Here is a 13213-nt window from a genome sequence, read left to right as displayed (position 1 = left end):
TAATGGAACTTCACAAATTTCCTATTGAGGCCTGAACGTTTCAAGCTATGTTTGAAAAGTTAATTAACTTGTCTCGATAATTATTTAAGTAGGACAAGCAAAAAAATGGTACTGCAACGTTAGCTAAAACCTAACAACATCCACGAGATTTCTGTTCTGAAAAACGCTTAGGTTTCTTTAAAATCTTGGTCCAAGTTAGCTGGGACACCCTGTATGTATGTATGCGCACGCATGCATGCGCACACGCACACACACACAGGGTGCCCCAGCTAACTTGGACCAAGATATTGAAAGAACCTAAGGGTTCTGTAGAACTGAAATCGTGTGGATGGTGTAAGGGATTATCTAAAGTTTCAGTACAATTTTTTTGCTCGTCTTACTTGAATAATTAGTTGAGATACATTAACTTTTTAAATATAGCTTGAAACGTTCAAGTGTCAATAGGAAAGTTGTAGGAATATTGTCCAAACCAGGCCCTTCCAACAAGATAGACCTGGCGTGGTCATTTTTATTCGGGAAAAACGAAAGCCCGCGGAGTTTTAAAAATACCAAGTGACAGCGCGCTTTGTGCACCTGAATGCGCCGTGATTACAGCGCTCTCATCTGCGATTTGTAAAAAACACAGCCAGCGCCGCGCCTTCTCTTTGCCTAGGAGAAAGGGCTTCTATCTTTGCTCGGCTCTGACATTACCGGCAGCAGCTGCCGACGCATTCTGCAATCTGCTAGCGTGAGAGCACAATTACGCCGCAGAAACGGGAGTTGCGCTTTCTTTCAACTTTTTTTCCTTTATTGGTTTCTTTCAACTGCCGCCTGAACCCACCGGCGCTTATCTTGTAACCAAGCACAACGCGAAGCTCTGTCATGTGGAGCACGAAAGGCTCAAAGCGAGCGATGTTTTTTACAAAGCACAGATGAGAGTGCTGTAATTGCGGCGCATTTGGGTGCACAGAGCACGCTGTCACGTGGTATTTTTAAAACTCCGTGGGCTTTCGCTTTTCCCGAATAAACACGGCCGCGCTAGGTCTATCTCGTTGGAAGTGCCTGGGTTGGACAATATTTGTGGAGCTCCAGAACTCTCCTATTGATGCCTGAACATTTCTATATTTAAAAAGTTAATTTGTTTCGACTAATTATTCAATTAGGACGAGCAAAAAAATGGTACTGTAACTTAAGATAAACAACATCCATGCGATATCAGTTCTGAAGAACGCTTAGGTTTTTTAAAATACTTGGTCCAAGTTAGATGGCACACCCTGTGTGTGTGTGTGAGTGTGTGTGCGTGTGTGCAAAGTTGAGAAATGCTTAATTGAGATTTGAGTCGACGTTTCGGACAGAGCCTGTCCTTTGCTTGAGAAAGGACAGACTCTGTCCGAAATGTTGACTCAAAATAAATCTCTGCATAAATGAAGCATTTCTCAACTTTGCATTTTACCTCTAGCAGCCAAATACGTTTATCTTCCTATACTTCACACACACACACACACACACGCACGCACGCGCACACACACACACGCACGCGCACACACACACACACACGCACGCGCGCACACACACACACACACACACACACACATTTTGTATTTTCTTTTTAATTTTATTATTGTCAATCATTTTTTATTTTTTGCTTTTGTTTTATTTTTATTTATTCTAGTTTTGATGTCACTTTATTGACAGGTAAGGTGGACACTTCATGCGAACGGACACTTCCGACGGACTCATGAGGCAAGTAAGGCTTTCGCCTTAATATGCATGCCGTAGTAGAGGATATTGGATTAGCTTTAATCACCTGAAGTTCTTCAAATTGCATACAAATCTCAACACACATGCACTTTTGCATTTAGCCTCCACAAAAATGCAGCCACCACAGCCAAGAATGAAACCCGTGGTATTCTAAGGAGGAAAACACCACACGCACAAAAGCACCAAGCAAATGGAAGCTGCAACCTTGGGAAAATTATAAGAAAGCATGAGCACAGCAATTGGTAAGGGGCACCAAAGAAACTAAGAAAGGGCTTACGAGGCATTGGCCATGACCTGAATCTTGGTGCCCTCGCCGCGCAGGTCATAGAAGATGAGCTTGGCACCAGACTGACGCTTGGCATGCACCCGACCTGCCACTGACAGCCGCTCATCTGTCAGCACCTGACCTGCCTGCAGGTCACTGTAGCGCTCGACAAACTCAACGAGCGAGATGGACACATCAAACTTGTGCGGGTAAGGGTCCTCGCCAGCCTCGCGCAGCTGTGCCACCATGGCTGACCGGATTCGGAAGAATTCCTGTGCGAGTGATAGAAATCAGAAGGAAGAAATTAAAGTAATGTATAAGTCCGGCCTTTTCAGCTTTCTTTGAGCACTAAGACAAGTAAAAGGCTCATCACGTGAAAATGCAGCCTGAGAATAAATTTTTTTTTAACTGCTGTCCTCACCTGTAAGAACATGCACATGTTTCCCTTGCAGGTGTACAGTTCTGTCAGTATAAGTACAGTACATCAACCAAAGTCTTTCATAAAAAGAAAGGCAAGAAAAAAGAAGCAAGAAAGCAACAGCAGGTACTTACAACTCAAAAGGATACCATTATTTAACTTATAACTGGAAGTGTTTCACCACATCTCCATGCTCATGTAAAAAAGATGCATAGCACTTGGCATGTAACGCTGCTTTCAAAGGACAGAAATCGTCATTTTATCTTTCTTTTTTTTTTCGTCGCTGCAAGAAAATGTGCTGCTAGCGTGGATACTCCCCATTCTAGTTTTTCGTGCAGCATAATGTCTTTGTCCTTTTTGGTGTGAACGCCGAGCGCACAAGATGAGTTAGCAGTACTGAGGCACTGCATGTTCACGGTTCAAGGCGGAGTTTGGCACACAAGATGATGCGAGCGTGGTTGTACCAAGCATCGCAGGCAGTTATCGTCTACCAGCTCCCAGTGTATCCTACCCCGTGGGCAAAGTTACACACACATGAAGCAATTCTTTTGGCTGACATTTTTTTTTCCTTTACCGGCTGCCCAGTTGGGGGTGCGGCCCTTACACGAGTATATAGGGTAAATGAATCAAATAGAAAGGAATACAAATAACACTAAATCACGCTGCCTCGCTTCAAGCTCTCTGAGAAGTGTGTGCTACATATATAAAAATGCAGACAGCACCAACACAATGACGAAAATAAGTCAAAGATTTCTTCTGCAGAAAAATACAATTAAAAAGGAAAGGTGAAAAAATATTGGGAAAGTAGAAAGTGTTTGCAACTTTACTTGCACCCTATGGATTATATCAGCAAAAAATGGAGAGTGCAGAACTTGAGCTGATTAAGTTTTTAATGGCGTGAGCACTATACCTTGCATTTCTAAGAGCATGGCATCCAGCAGTGCCTGTATGAAGCTTTACATGAGTCATTACAAAACAACGGTGAACACTCAGATGCGAGGAGAGGCAAAGGAGACTGGTGGTTTTGGTATGGAGGTGACATTCAATTTTGAATATTTAAAAGAAAGGTGTTAGATACTGCTGCACATTACACATGTTCCATACTTTGCAAGTTTCGAGGAAACTGGCTCAGCTAATTTTGATGAGTCCAAACCTCCAGTACACAGCTTCAACCACTCACGTTCGGATCCATGGTTTCCTCATCTTTGGCGTCGGCCGGTGCAGCATTGTTGGAAGTTGGAGCAGCAGCAGCAGCAGCAGCCTTCAAGGCCTCAGCCCTCTCAGCTTTCTCCTTGGCTTTCTGCTCTGCCTTTTGCCTACGTTTCTGCTCACTGCACAGAAAAAAAGGTTATCATGTATTAACCATCAGGCATCAAGCAAGAAAGCAAAAAGTCATACAAAAATCAGATAAAACGTGTGTAAAATATGTGCTCTGCATGCCTGCAGACCACTTGCTCCTGAAGGATGCTGCCAAAAACCACTAGGTGAGAGCCACTGCGCTAAGCTCAGCAATAGGTGACTAGACATTCTACTGTAACTAGGGCTCTAGCTATACATGATTGTGTGAAAAATTGTCGAATTATGCATTTTTTCAAGGAAATGCGCAAAAATAACTGCAGTTTTCTGTGTGGCTAATAACAGGACAGACAAAACAATAGGAATCTGATTAATCATTTTAATTCTTGTAAAAGTTACAATTTCTACCGATGCCTTGACACATCTGCTCCCTCCATTCGCTCGAACAAGCGAGCGAATCAAGTGCGGCAGCTGTGTTGGACATTCTGTAGCCGTTCATAACAAATATGAACTGAAGTGGCAAAAACGTCTTTAATTTCAAGTAACACCCAGTGCCCATTCCGGTGGCTTCCTCTTGTTGCAATACCTGACCCTCCGGACAGAGTGCCAGCAGAATGCCAAACTTGCGGGGTTGCCTCCTGCTTGTCGGTGCAGTCACCAAAGCAGAGCAGGTGTGGAATGGTGCACCATCTTTTCATCAGAGATATCATTCCATCACTATGGGGGTATTGTGTCAAACAAGAACCAATCTTCAAGTGAAGGGAATACCAAGTACTACCTGATGCTGAATTATAACAGTCACCTTGAATATTAATGGAAGTGCAGATCTGCAGCAGGAAAGACAAGTTCCAGAAATAAACTTACATTTGTATTTTATGTGTTAGGTTTCCCACAAAATTATGACAGCTCTTTTAAAGGGGCTCTGAAAGGGGCTGCTAATAAAGTTGCAGTATGCCTGGGATGTTAAAGGATGCTGCTTCACGAATATCCTCAAGGAATAATTTTTTTTTATGCGTTCTGTAGAAGCTGAGTTGTCTGTGGTCAAAATTTGAATTTCAGCATCCGCGCGCCTTCCCCTCTCCCCTCGTTACTTTCCGCATGTTGAAAGGTCGGCGCTCCTGCGCCGGCTCCATCACCGACGTGCGGGAATTCCCCCGAGGGCGGAGCTTCCTGACCCGCCGGAGTGACGCAACAGACTGGCCACAGCCATGGTAGCTGCCCGACGTCTGAAAGAATCTAACCAATAGCCGCCCCTCAACCGGCATATGCAGGAGCATGAGACGGAGGAGGGTGCAAGCATAAAAGGTAGCCAGAAAGGGCTCGCCAACGTGTGATTGTAGGTTCTCTGCTACGTGTAGAAGAGTATTATTTGGCTCAGGTGTTCATGATAACACAATGCAGTGATTGAGCGTGTTTATGTGCTCCTCTCAGAAGGTGTTTAAAAGCCCCTTTAAACATGACCTTGTAGAATCTGAAACTTTCCACTGCAAAAAGTGAGGGCTCTAACAGTAGCGTAAAAAAATTAGGAGACTAAAACTGAATCACTCAGAAAAATGCAAATGCCACAAGGACTAGCGACTTTAAAACCATCACAAGGGTACACTAATAGAAACACAGTCTTGCTACTGTTCACGACAATAAGCATTGTTCTAGTAACATGCACACTACTCATGTTTTTGGTTTTTTTTTCTATGGAAAGGTACCTGCAAACAATGAAATAACATGTTGTGCTAATAAGCCACAGTAGCACATAAAATTAATTGCACTTGGCCCATTCTGTTCTACTACATAAATAGCCTCCAAGAATAAGTGATATAAGAAGCAACAAACAGCACTGTAATAAGCACGGCCTCCAAACCTCATTCTGATATGTATTGAGCTAGCAATAAAAAGACAAACACATAAAGAATTCGAAAATGATAAAACAAAAGCCTCAACATTCAGAGTCCTTCTCTAATAAAACACACTTGAAAAATAAACCAACAATTACAAGCCAGTATTTAACCTCCATCATGCAAAAACTACCATACTCCTTGCCTTTATCAAGTGCGCTAGAGCCAACTGAACTCAAGCAAAGCAGCATGCCTCTCAAGGGAGGCCCTCCAACCAATTCGTCGATCTACTGTCAGCAGCCTTGCACCTGCTGGCATGGCATCACAGGTGGCTGGAAGGTGCAAGGTGTGATGTCATGACAATAAGTTGATGCCACTGGTTGGAGGGCCTCCTCTGCGGGGCATCTGCCACTTAGTTTTTCAGTTATATCATACAATAAAATCCAGAAGTCCCATTTACACATTCCACTCACAAATGTTTGTTGTAACTCAACAAGCTTCAATTTTTATTATGCCCACCATCAGCTGAAAACAGAGCTTTTCTACTGGTAACTAACAAGTTTGTGCTCGGTGCATCATACAGACTGGCACCAAGAGCATATAAGCCAAGGCACTGCACTTTACCTCATAGGAGTGATCTTTAGTTTTTTCACTTCTTTGCCATGAAGGAACCACTGAACTCCCTTGGCTGAGGAATGATTACAAAGCCACAAAGTAAACACACCAGTAAGTTGCTATAATTTACACCCCCTTCTTTTCCAGACTGTGCCATTATAATAAACAAGGACAAATAGTTACCACAAATAAAAACTGAAAGAACAAAACAAAATCTGAAATAAGATGAAATGAGTGAAGTTTCTGATAGGATGAATGAATGCTGACAACACCTTGCTTCCTGCTTTCTAGTGTGAACACTTAAGTGCACAATTAGCACTTTCCTTTTTGGCATCTTCTAGTGCCCTCAAAAAAATGTTAACGCAGTGACCAACCTCGCACGAGCAGAAGCCACCAATGTCCTTGGTTTACATATGTGACATGTGCTAGCAGAAGGAACCACTGGCAGCACCAAGGAACTGTGCCGTCGCAGTGTCTGGCAAAGAGTTCTCAAGGCCATCATCGTCACCTGGAGGCATGCCAGAACAGAATGAACGGCTGGCTACAACTACCCCTCTACAGCACAGGAATGAATGCTTGAGCCTAACTTAAATAAGTGAAAACAGAAGACTGATCATGTACACATTAAGAAGAGCCAAGGTCACAAATATGAGCACATGGTGTTCCCTGCAGTAACTTTGAAAGGACATTGAGGACAACGTTGTTGAATAATTGTTTTCAGTAAAAATTGATTCTCTGCCTCTTTCTGAGCATGTTAGCGTTTATTGTCCTTTTTGACAGCGTGCACAAACAAAACCAAGCAGATTGCATAAACAAACATGAAACACAGTTCACTGAATGCAAGGTAAAAATAGTTTACAGGATTCATATCAGCTGCGGTCTTCACTACTATGGGCAGACAGTACGTTGCTTCAACGATAGGGGCAGGGGGCATCGACGATTCATGCAGAAATCAGGAAGCAACCTTGCTGACCATTGCAAAGCATGTGAGACAAAGTGAAAGAAAAGATGCTACCTGAATATAGAGCACAAAATCCACTAAAGCGGATAAACGTTAAACAGAGCACGAAGTCACTGAGGCATATTTTATTAGAAAGGCTGGGCAGAAGTGCGTGAGCACATCTTCCATCAATTTACACAACAGCAAGTTTGAATTTCTGGATGGTTATCTGTAGGTATTGTTAAGGAGTAGAGATGCCAAATTTAAGTTGTGTTTTCTCTCTTCAGAATGATCAGAACAGAATCTGATCTTTTTTTTTTTTATTTCACACAAGAGGTGAAAAGGTTGGTTTATGGGGTTTAATGTCCCAAAGTGACTCAGGCTATGAGGGACACCATAGTGAAGGGCTCCAGAAATTTCGACCACCCGGGGTTCTTTAAGGTTCACCGACATCGCACAGTACATGCGCCTCTAGAATTTCGCCTCCATCGAGATTCGACCACTGTGGCCGGGATTGAACCCGCGTCTTTTGGGTCAGCAGCCGAGCGCCACAACCATTGAGCCACCGCAGCGGCAGAGGTAAAAAGGGAAGGCGGAGAAAAAGCTGTTTGAATACAGCTAGGCGTCGCTCGATCCCCCCAGGGACCACAGTAACAGCTTGCATATTTCGGGTTATCAGACAAATAAGTAACAGTAACAAATTACACGACAATAAGTTAAATGAATCTGTTCCCTGAGAATCGATATGGCATAAATTACATGTGAAAAACACTCATTCACGCAATACATATTTGTCGCTGTTAATATATTATAAATTTCACATATGTATGTAAACATATCTGCTATTTCAAAATGCATATCTAAAATGAAAACACTCATAAATAAAATTAAACCTTATTCGCATTGATTAGATACACTGGTATACTAAACTTTTAAGTATGAAACAAGAATAGCTCTAAAATACGGCTGTTTTTAAGCGTTACCACATCCACAGCTTCTGAGTGAAAGCGGTTAAGAGCGCCTGGTAATGTGTGCGTGATTATTTGTTGACCGTAGTATGTACTATCGCTATCAAAATATTACGAGACGCATGCCCTCGGAAAAAAGTATATTGTAGCTCTACCTCACTAAGTAGTCGCTTGGCATTGTTACCAGCGGATAGAGCAACACGTCCCCTCATAGTCCCCTCATACCTTGACACATTTTCAGATGAGTGGATTATCTGAGTGTGCAAAAATAAATATTTTCCCGCACACTCGCGTCCCATAAACTTTTGATCACGACAGTATGTGAAAAAGGAATGAGCCATGGTCCTGATGACGATAGTGGTAAATGTTGCATGCGCTAAGTTCGCGTGATTTAAGAATGTGTGAAGTTTTCCCGGGACTGCATGCTTGTAGCATCTAATTAACTTGTGGCTATATATATCAGTAGCTTTTAATACTTTGTTTTTTGAGGAAAACCACTGTGGAGTGTTCCAAGTAGGAAACACTTTCAATTGCTCGCATTGCTTTCTTTTTGTAATCGAACTAAGCTATGTAGATTCTTTGAGGTCATGCTTCCCTATATCAGTAAGCAATAATCAACCTTCGAATGGATTAAAGAATTATAAAGAAGTCCTTTTGTGCCAGTTGTAAATGAGTGACAACACATATTTAAAGTACCTGTAGCCTTTTGTACTTTTGTGCAAAGAATCTTGACATGTTCATTCCAAGTCATGTCATCAGAAAAGGTCACTCCAAGCGTTTTCTCATTTTTATCAGAGGACATATTAAATGGCCCTCATCTAACAGTGTTTGTCACTGTGATGCAAGTCCCTCAAGCTCGGAAAAGAACACATTTTGTTTTTGCTTTGCTGATTATCAGACTGTTTCTTTGCAACTATTCTTGGGGTGCACAGCAAATGAAACTTGCTTCACAAAGCATACTTGATAAGCCTCAGGAAAATATACACAGTACAGTCATCGGCGTAGATTACAAACTGACAACTCTGGGTTCCTTGCACAATATCATCTACATGGTACAAAAACAGCATGGGGCAAAGGATACTGCTTTGTGGAACTCCAGTTTTATTCAGTAAAGGGTTTGATTTATGCCCGTTAATTGCTACAAACTGCACTCATGAATGATGGTACGATTTGAGGAGCTGGAGCAAAAGTTCTTGGATTCCACAGCTTTCTAGTTTTCTTAGCAATAGGTCGTGGCTAACTCGATCGAAAACTTTGCTGTCATCTAGGTATATCCCAAGCGTCATTGTTTTTTTTTTTTTGAGTTACTGAGTAAAATGCCTTTTTGTACTAGTAAGGCAGTTTTTGTAGAACAATTTTGTCTAAAACCATGCTGATTATCAGTTATTAAATTACATTCGTGAGAGATACTATCCACTCGGATATTAATTACGTGCTCGAGCCCTTTGGAAAAAACTGGAAGTAGAGAGATTAGACGACAATTACTTAAGATGTTCCCATTTACTCCCTTGTGTATAACTGTCACTTTCACAGCCTTCAGAGTACATGTGCAGCACTTTAGAAAACATAGAAAGCCAGGTGGACTGCGCCAACAAGCGGCATATAATTTGTAATTCAACTTTTTCTCTCATGCTGTTTCGGTGTGGGTTTCAACAGCCAAATGATGGTTGTGATGTCCAAGACAGGTTTAGATCCCATGAGACATGCAAAAACTCCAGTATAATCACTGCTTTCTTGTTTTAATTCACATCAACGCTTATGCAAGCCCGCTCAAGAGTTGGAATGACAAATAAAAAATGGCTGTGGTTTAGCCCTGGCTAAACCTGGAGTGACGCGATAGCTACAGCTGGCCGAGTGGAACTCGTTCAGTCAAATTGCAAAGTCAGTCTTTCGCCGTTCTGTTTTGCTGGGCGTGTCTTCTTCATCTTTGTCCCTGGACGTGGATTCACTCAGGTGCTCCGCACCACATGACCAGCCACGGCGCCGCCACGCTGAAGGCTCGAAATGTTAGCGTAATGTAGCTATCGCTACAAAATTTACAAGCAATGATGATAACGCAGTTTTTTGCATGCCTCAGGTGACCTGAACGTGTCTTGTACATCACAGCCGCCGTTAGGCTTTTGGAACCACAACAACAAGAAAAAAATTTAATTCTGAATAATTCTGTCGTGACTCACGTAAATCATTATCCAGTGCATCACTCCAAAGAAAGAAAAACATGAATTCAAAAATTTGGTGTCTCCACTGCTTTAGTGCTGTTGCTGGTTTTGCTTCCCTAATGTCATCCAATTCTGTTGTGTCTGAATTTTTAAATAGTTTTATAATCCCTTTCCGCACTCTCAGATTTAGGTTTTTCAACCTTTGCCGTGTTTTTGTTCCCTTTAGACTCCTTGTTATTTACATGCATTGCAATTTCAAATCCATTCCCTTTGCCAATTTCAGTCTAATTAAACCACAGATTTGTTTTGTGTGGAAGCCTTCTGCACTCCCATTTCAGTCTTAGCATGTTCATTTTTATGTTTTGATTTTTAATTTATTTTGCACTTTTACTTTTCTTACAGCTACGTTAACTGCTGGTCATTAGATGCTCTAGCTTCATCTTTTCCTGGACATCTTTTAACACTGCAATGCAACAGTGACTCGTTTTTTAATCTTTTCTGATCTTTCCCCTTTCCTTTTTTTTTTTCAGCTTTTGTTTCCCAAGCACCCATTTTTGCTTTTCCATATGTCTACATCTTGTCTGTGCCCTGTGATTCAATGCGCATGCTCACCAACTGACTGTAGCTGCTCAGTATTTATATGATCCCCAAGGTGACTTCCTCTGAAACAAAGCTGAAAGATAGCGCTAGTTCAGTGTTGTTCTGCGTTGTCCTTGTGTCTTTTTTTGCACTGTCTACAAGAAGATTCTTGAACACTGCATGCCGAAGACAATGGCTGATCTAACGTCATCTGGAGAACTTGCACACAAAGCCAATGCTTCAAGTTCTTGTGCAACAAAAGCCGGCATCTGATACACAAAATTGCAGAGGCAAGAAAACAAGCATAATAGCCATTCTTACACAGAAGCATGGCCCCAACTAGAGAAATTAGGGGCCATGCTTCCCTGTTAAAATAGACACTAGATAAATACTACTGACATCCAGGCACTGCCTATCAACGATTTATAAAAAAAAGCTAAAAGTGCACTTGATTCAGTATTATTTTTCAGTTCTAAAATAATTAACGGCAGAGCCATTCCACCATGCTTACCTTTCAGTTGGTAAGGAACGACAAAATGACATATGTTGTGCAGTACTGTACTACATTAGAATGCGGCTACATGTGGTGAAAATCTGAAAACTGGATTTTTTTAATAAGCTGCTACTTCCTCGCTACCGCATATCTATGCCTAAAAATGAGCTTCCTCAAGAAAAAAAAAAGAGCGCTTGTAAGCCTTTTTTGTCTCGATACCATTACAGCACTTTATTTCTCATTTCTGAAAAAAAGTCTGCTGCTAAATGCCAAGCATGGCGATGAGATAAAAAGTGCAATTAGATCAGAATACTCTCCTGCCCTGCAACTTGTGCAGACGCCACTTGAGAACTTTTTATAATCTTTAACAATTTTTCTGCAGCTTGCCCCATCCCCGTGTCTGCTGAGAGTCACCCGCTTAACGAGTGCAATTGACAGCAGCTCGAATGTGAGCCTTCGAAGCTCGAAGGTTTCAAGCCAGTACTGGTTATAGCAACAAAGCTTCCGCGCCTCATCAAGAGTCTTCTGGCACTCTGGTGCAAGTGGCTCAACAGAGCTTTCTAAAAGGTGCACTGATCGGCTTGTCTGTGTCTGTCAGCTTCCTTCTTTTACTAGGTGCAGTCAACATTTGACAGCATACTCCCTGGATCTCACAACTTCACTACACTACCCTCTGGAGTGGCAGTAAGTGCACGGGATCCTTGAAACACCGTCCTGTAGACTGAACTGATGACCCCTAAGTAGCCACTTCTCTCACGTTTCAGTGCTGCTCCACATGCGTCTTCTTCGGCTCACCATGGCTGTGAGTCCACAAAAAAGCATCCGCCATCGATACCACACACCAGCGAGTGGCAGTCTTAGGGAAGCCAAGGCACCAGAGCAACAATCCACAAGTCTTTTCGGTGTCAAACTTCGGGCATACTTGGATATAAATAACTTGCATATTCTTGTTCTATCTCTCCAGTGTTTAAAATACTTCCGGGATTCTTCCTTGGTTTTTTCCAACATTCAAAATTTCCGGAAATTTTACATCTTCACATTGGCAACCGGTGCAGACATGGCACTGCGTACCTCCCGCATACGAGGCGGTTGCTAAAACCACTAGGTGACCGCTGCAATCAACGGCAGCGTGTTTCCCTGTCCAACAATTTCTTTCGCGTTCAAACAGCTGGAAGGTAAGATTTTGATAGGCCGATGTCACGTTACGACGGGCGAACTCGACCTCGTAGCTAATCTATACTTTTTAAAATTGTATTGCTCAGTAAAAAATGAGAGCTGTCTAATTAGCAGGCCACATGGTTCTCATCTACACTTCTCAGCATCACACGGCGAAAAGCGAAGTGTGCACTTGCAACAGTGGAATATGCCTTGCATCAGAACAAGCCCTCCAAGTAGACAAAGCGAACAGTCAGTATAAATTTTGGCGCATCCCTTTGAGTAGAAAGAGGACTGCTAACCAACAACCGCCAGACTATTACAAGCAAGGATCAACAGCCGAAATACCGTTGCTCTCCCGTGCGCTCCGCCAAGATGTTTGAAGTCGCGCGTGAAGAATTATAGCCCGCACACACAGGCAAAAGAAAACAAGACACCAACCATTTCCAGACAAAACAGCACGTGGTAAGGCAAGAGTGAAAAACCTAAAGAAGCCCTTCAAACAATGCAGAGAATGGTAAATGAAGTCACGGGATAAAACTACCTAAAGGAGCGGCAACATCAGCACTTCTACAGGGGCAAGACAGAGCGTGGCGATCAGAGCATGCACGTGGACACGTATCACCGTTAAAGGTGCACACAGCCGTCTGATTACCATTATTCACAAACAGCAAGAATCAGAAACTATCATTTGATGCAAGTATAACTGAAGAGTTGTCTATTAGCCAAACAAGAACTTGAAAATCACTAATA

General features: G+C 42.4%; 1 protein-coding gene across 2 annotated transcripts in view; it reads right to left on the bottom strand.

Annotated features, from left to right (window-relative positions):
- The window catches only part of LysRS (Lysyl-tRNA synthetase), a 40209-nt gene that overhangs the window by 26866 nt on the left and 130 nt on the right, over nucleotides 1–13213 (bottom strand). The window contains exons 2-4 of one of the 2 annotated variants that reach the window (XM_077647771.1): nucleotides 6541–6674; nucleotides 3604–3754; nucleotides 2018–2277 (exon numbers count right to left, since the gene is read on the bottom strand). In XM_077647771.1, coding sequence (XP_077503897.1) covers nucleotides 2018–2277; nucleotides 3604–3754; nucleotides 6541–6674 — 545 coding nt within the window. The remainder of the gene's footprint in view (nucleotides 1–2017; nucleotides 2278–3603; nucleotides 3755–6540; nucleotides 6675–13213) is intronic. The other variant, XM_077647772.1, reaches the window with a different exon arrangement.

The sequence above is a fragment of the Amblyomma americanum genome, chromosome 1 (genome assembly GCF_052857255.1).
Source record: "Amblyomma americanum isolate KBUSLIRL-KWMA chromosome 1, ASM5285725v1, whole genome shotgun sequence".
NCBI classification, from domain to species: Eukaryota; Metazoa; Arthropoda; class Arachnida; order Ixodida; family Ixodidae; genus Amblyomma; species Amblyomma americanum.
Note: the sequence above shows the minus strand (reverse complement) of the source record. Positions and strands in the feature narration are given on the sequence as shown.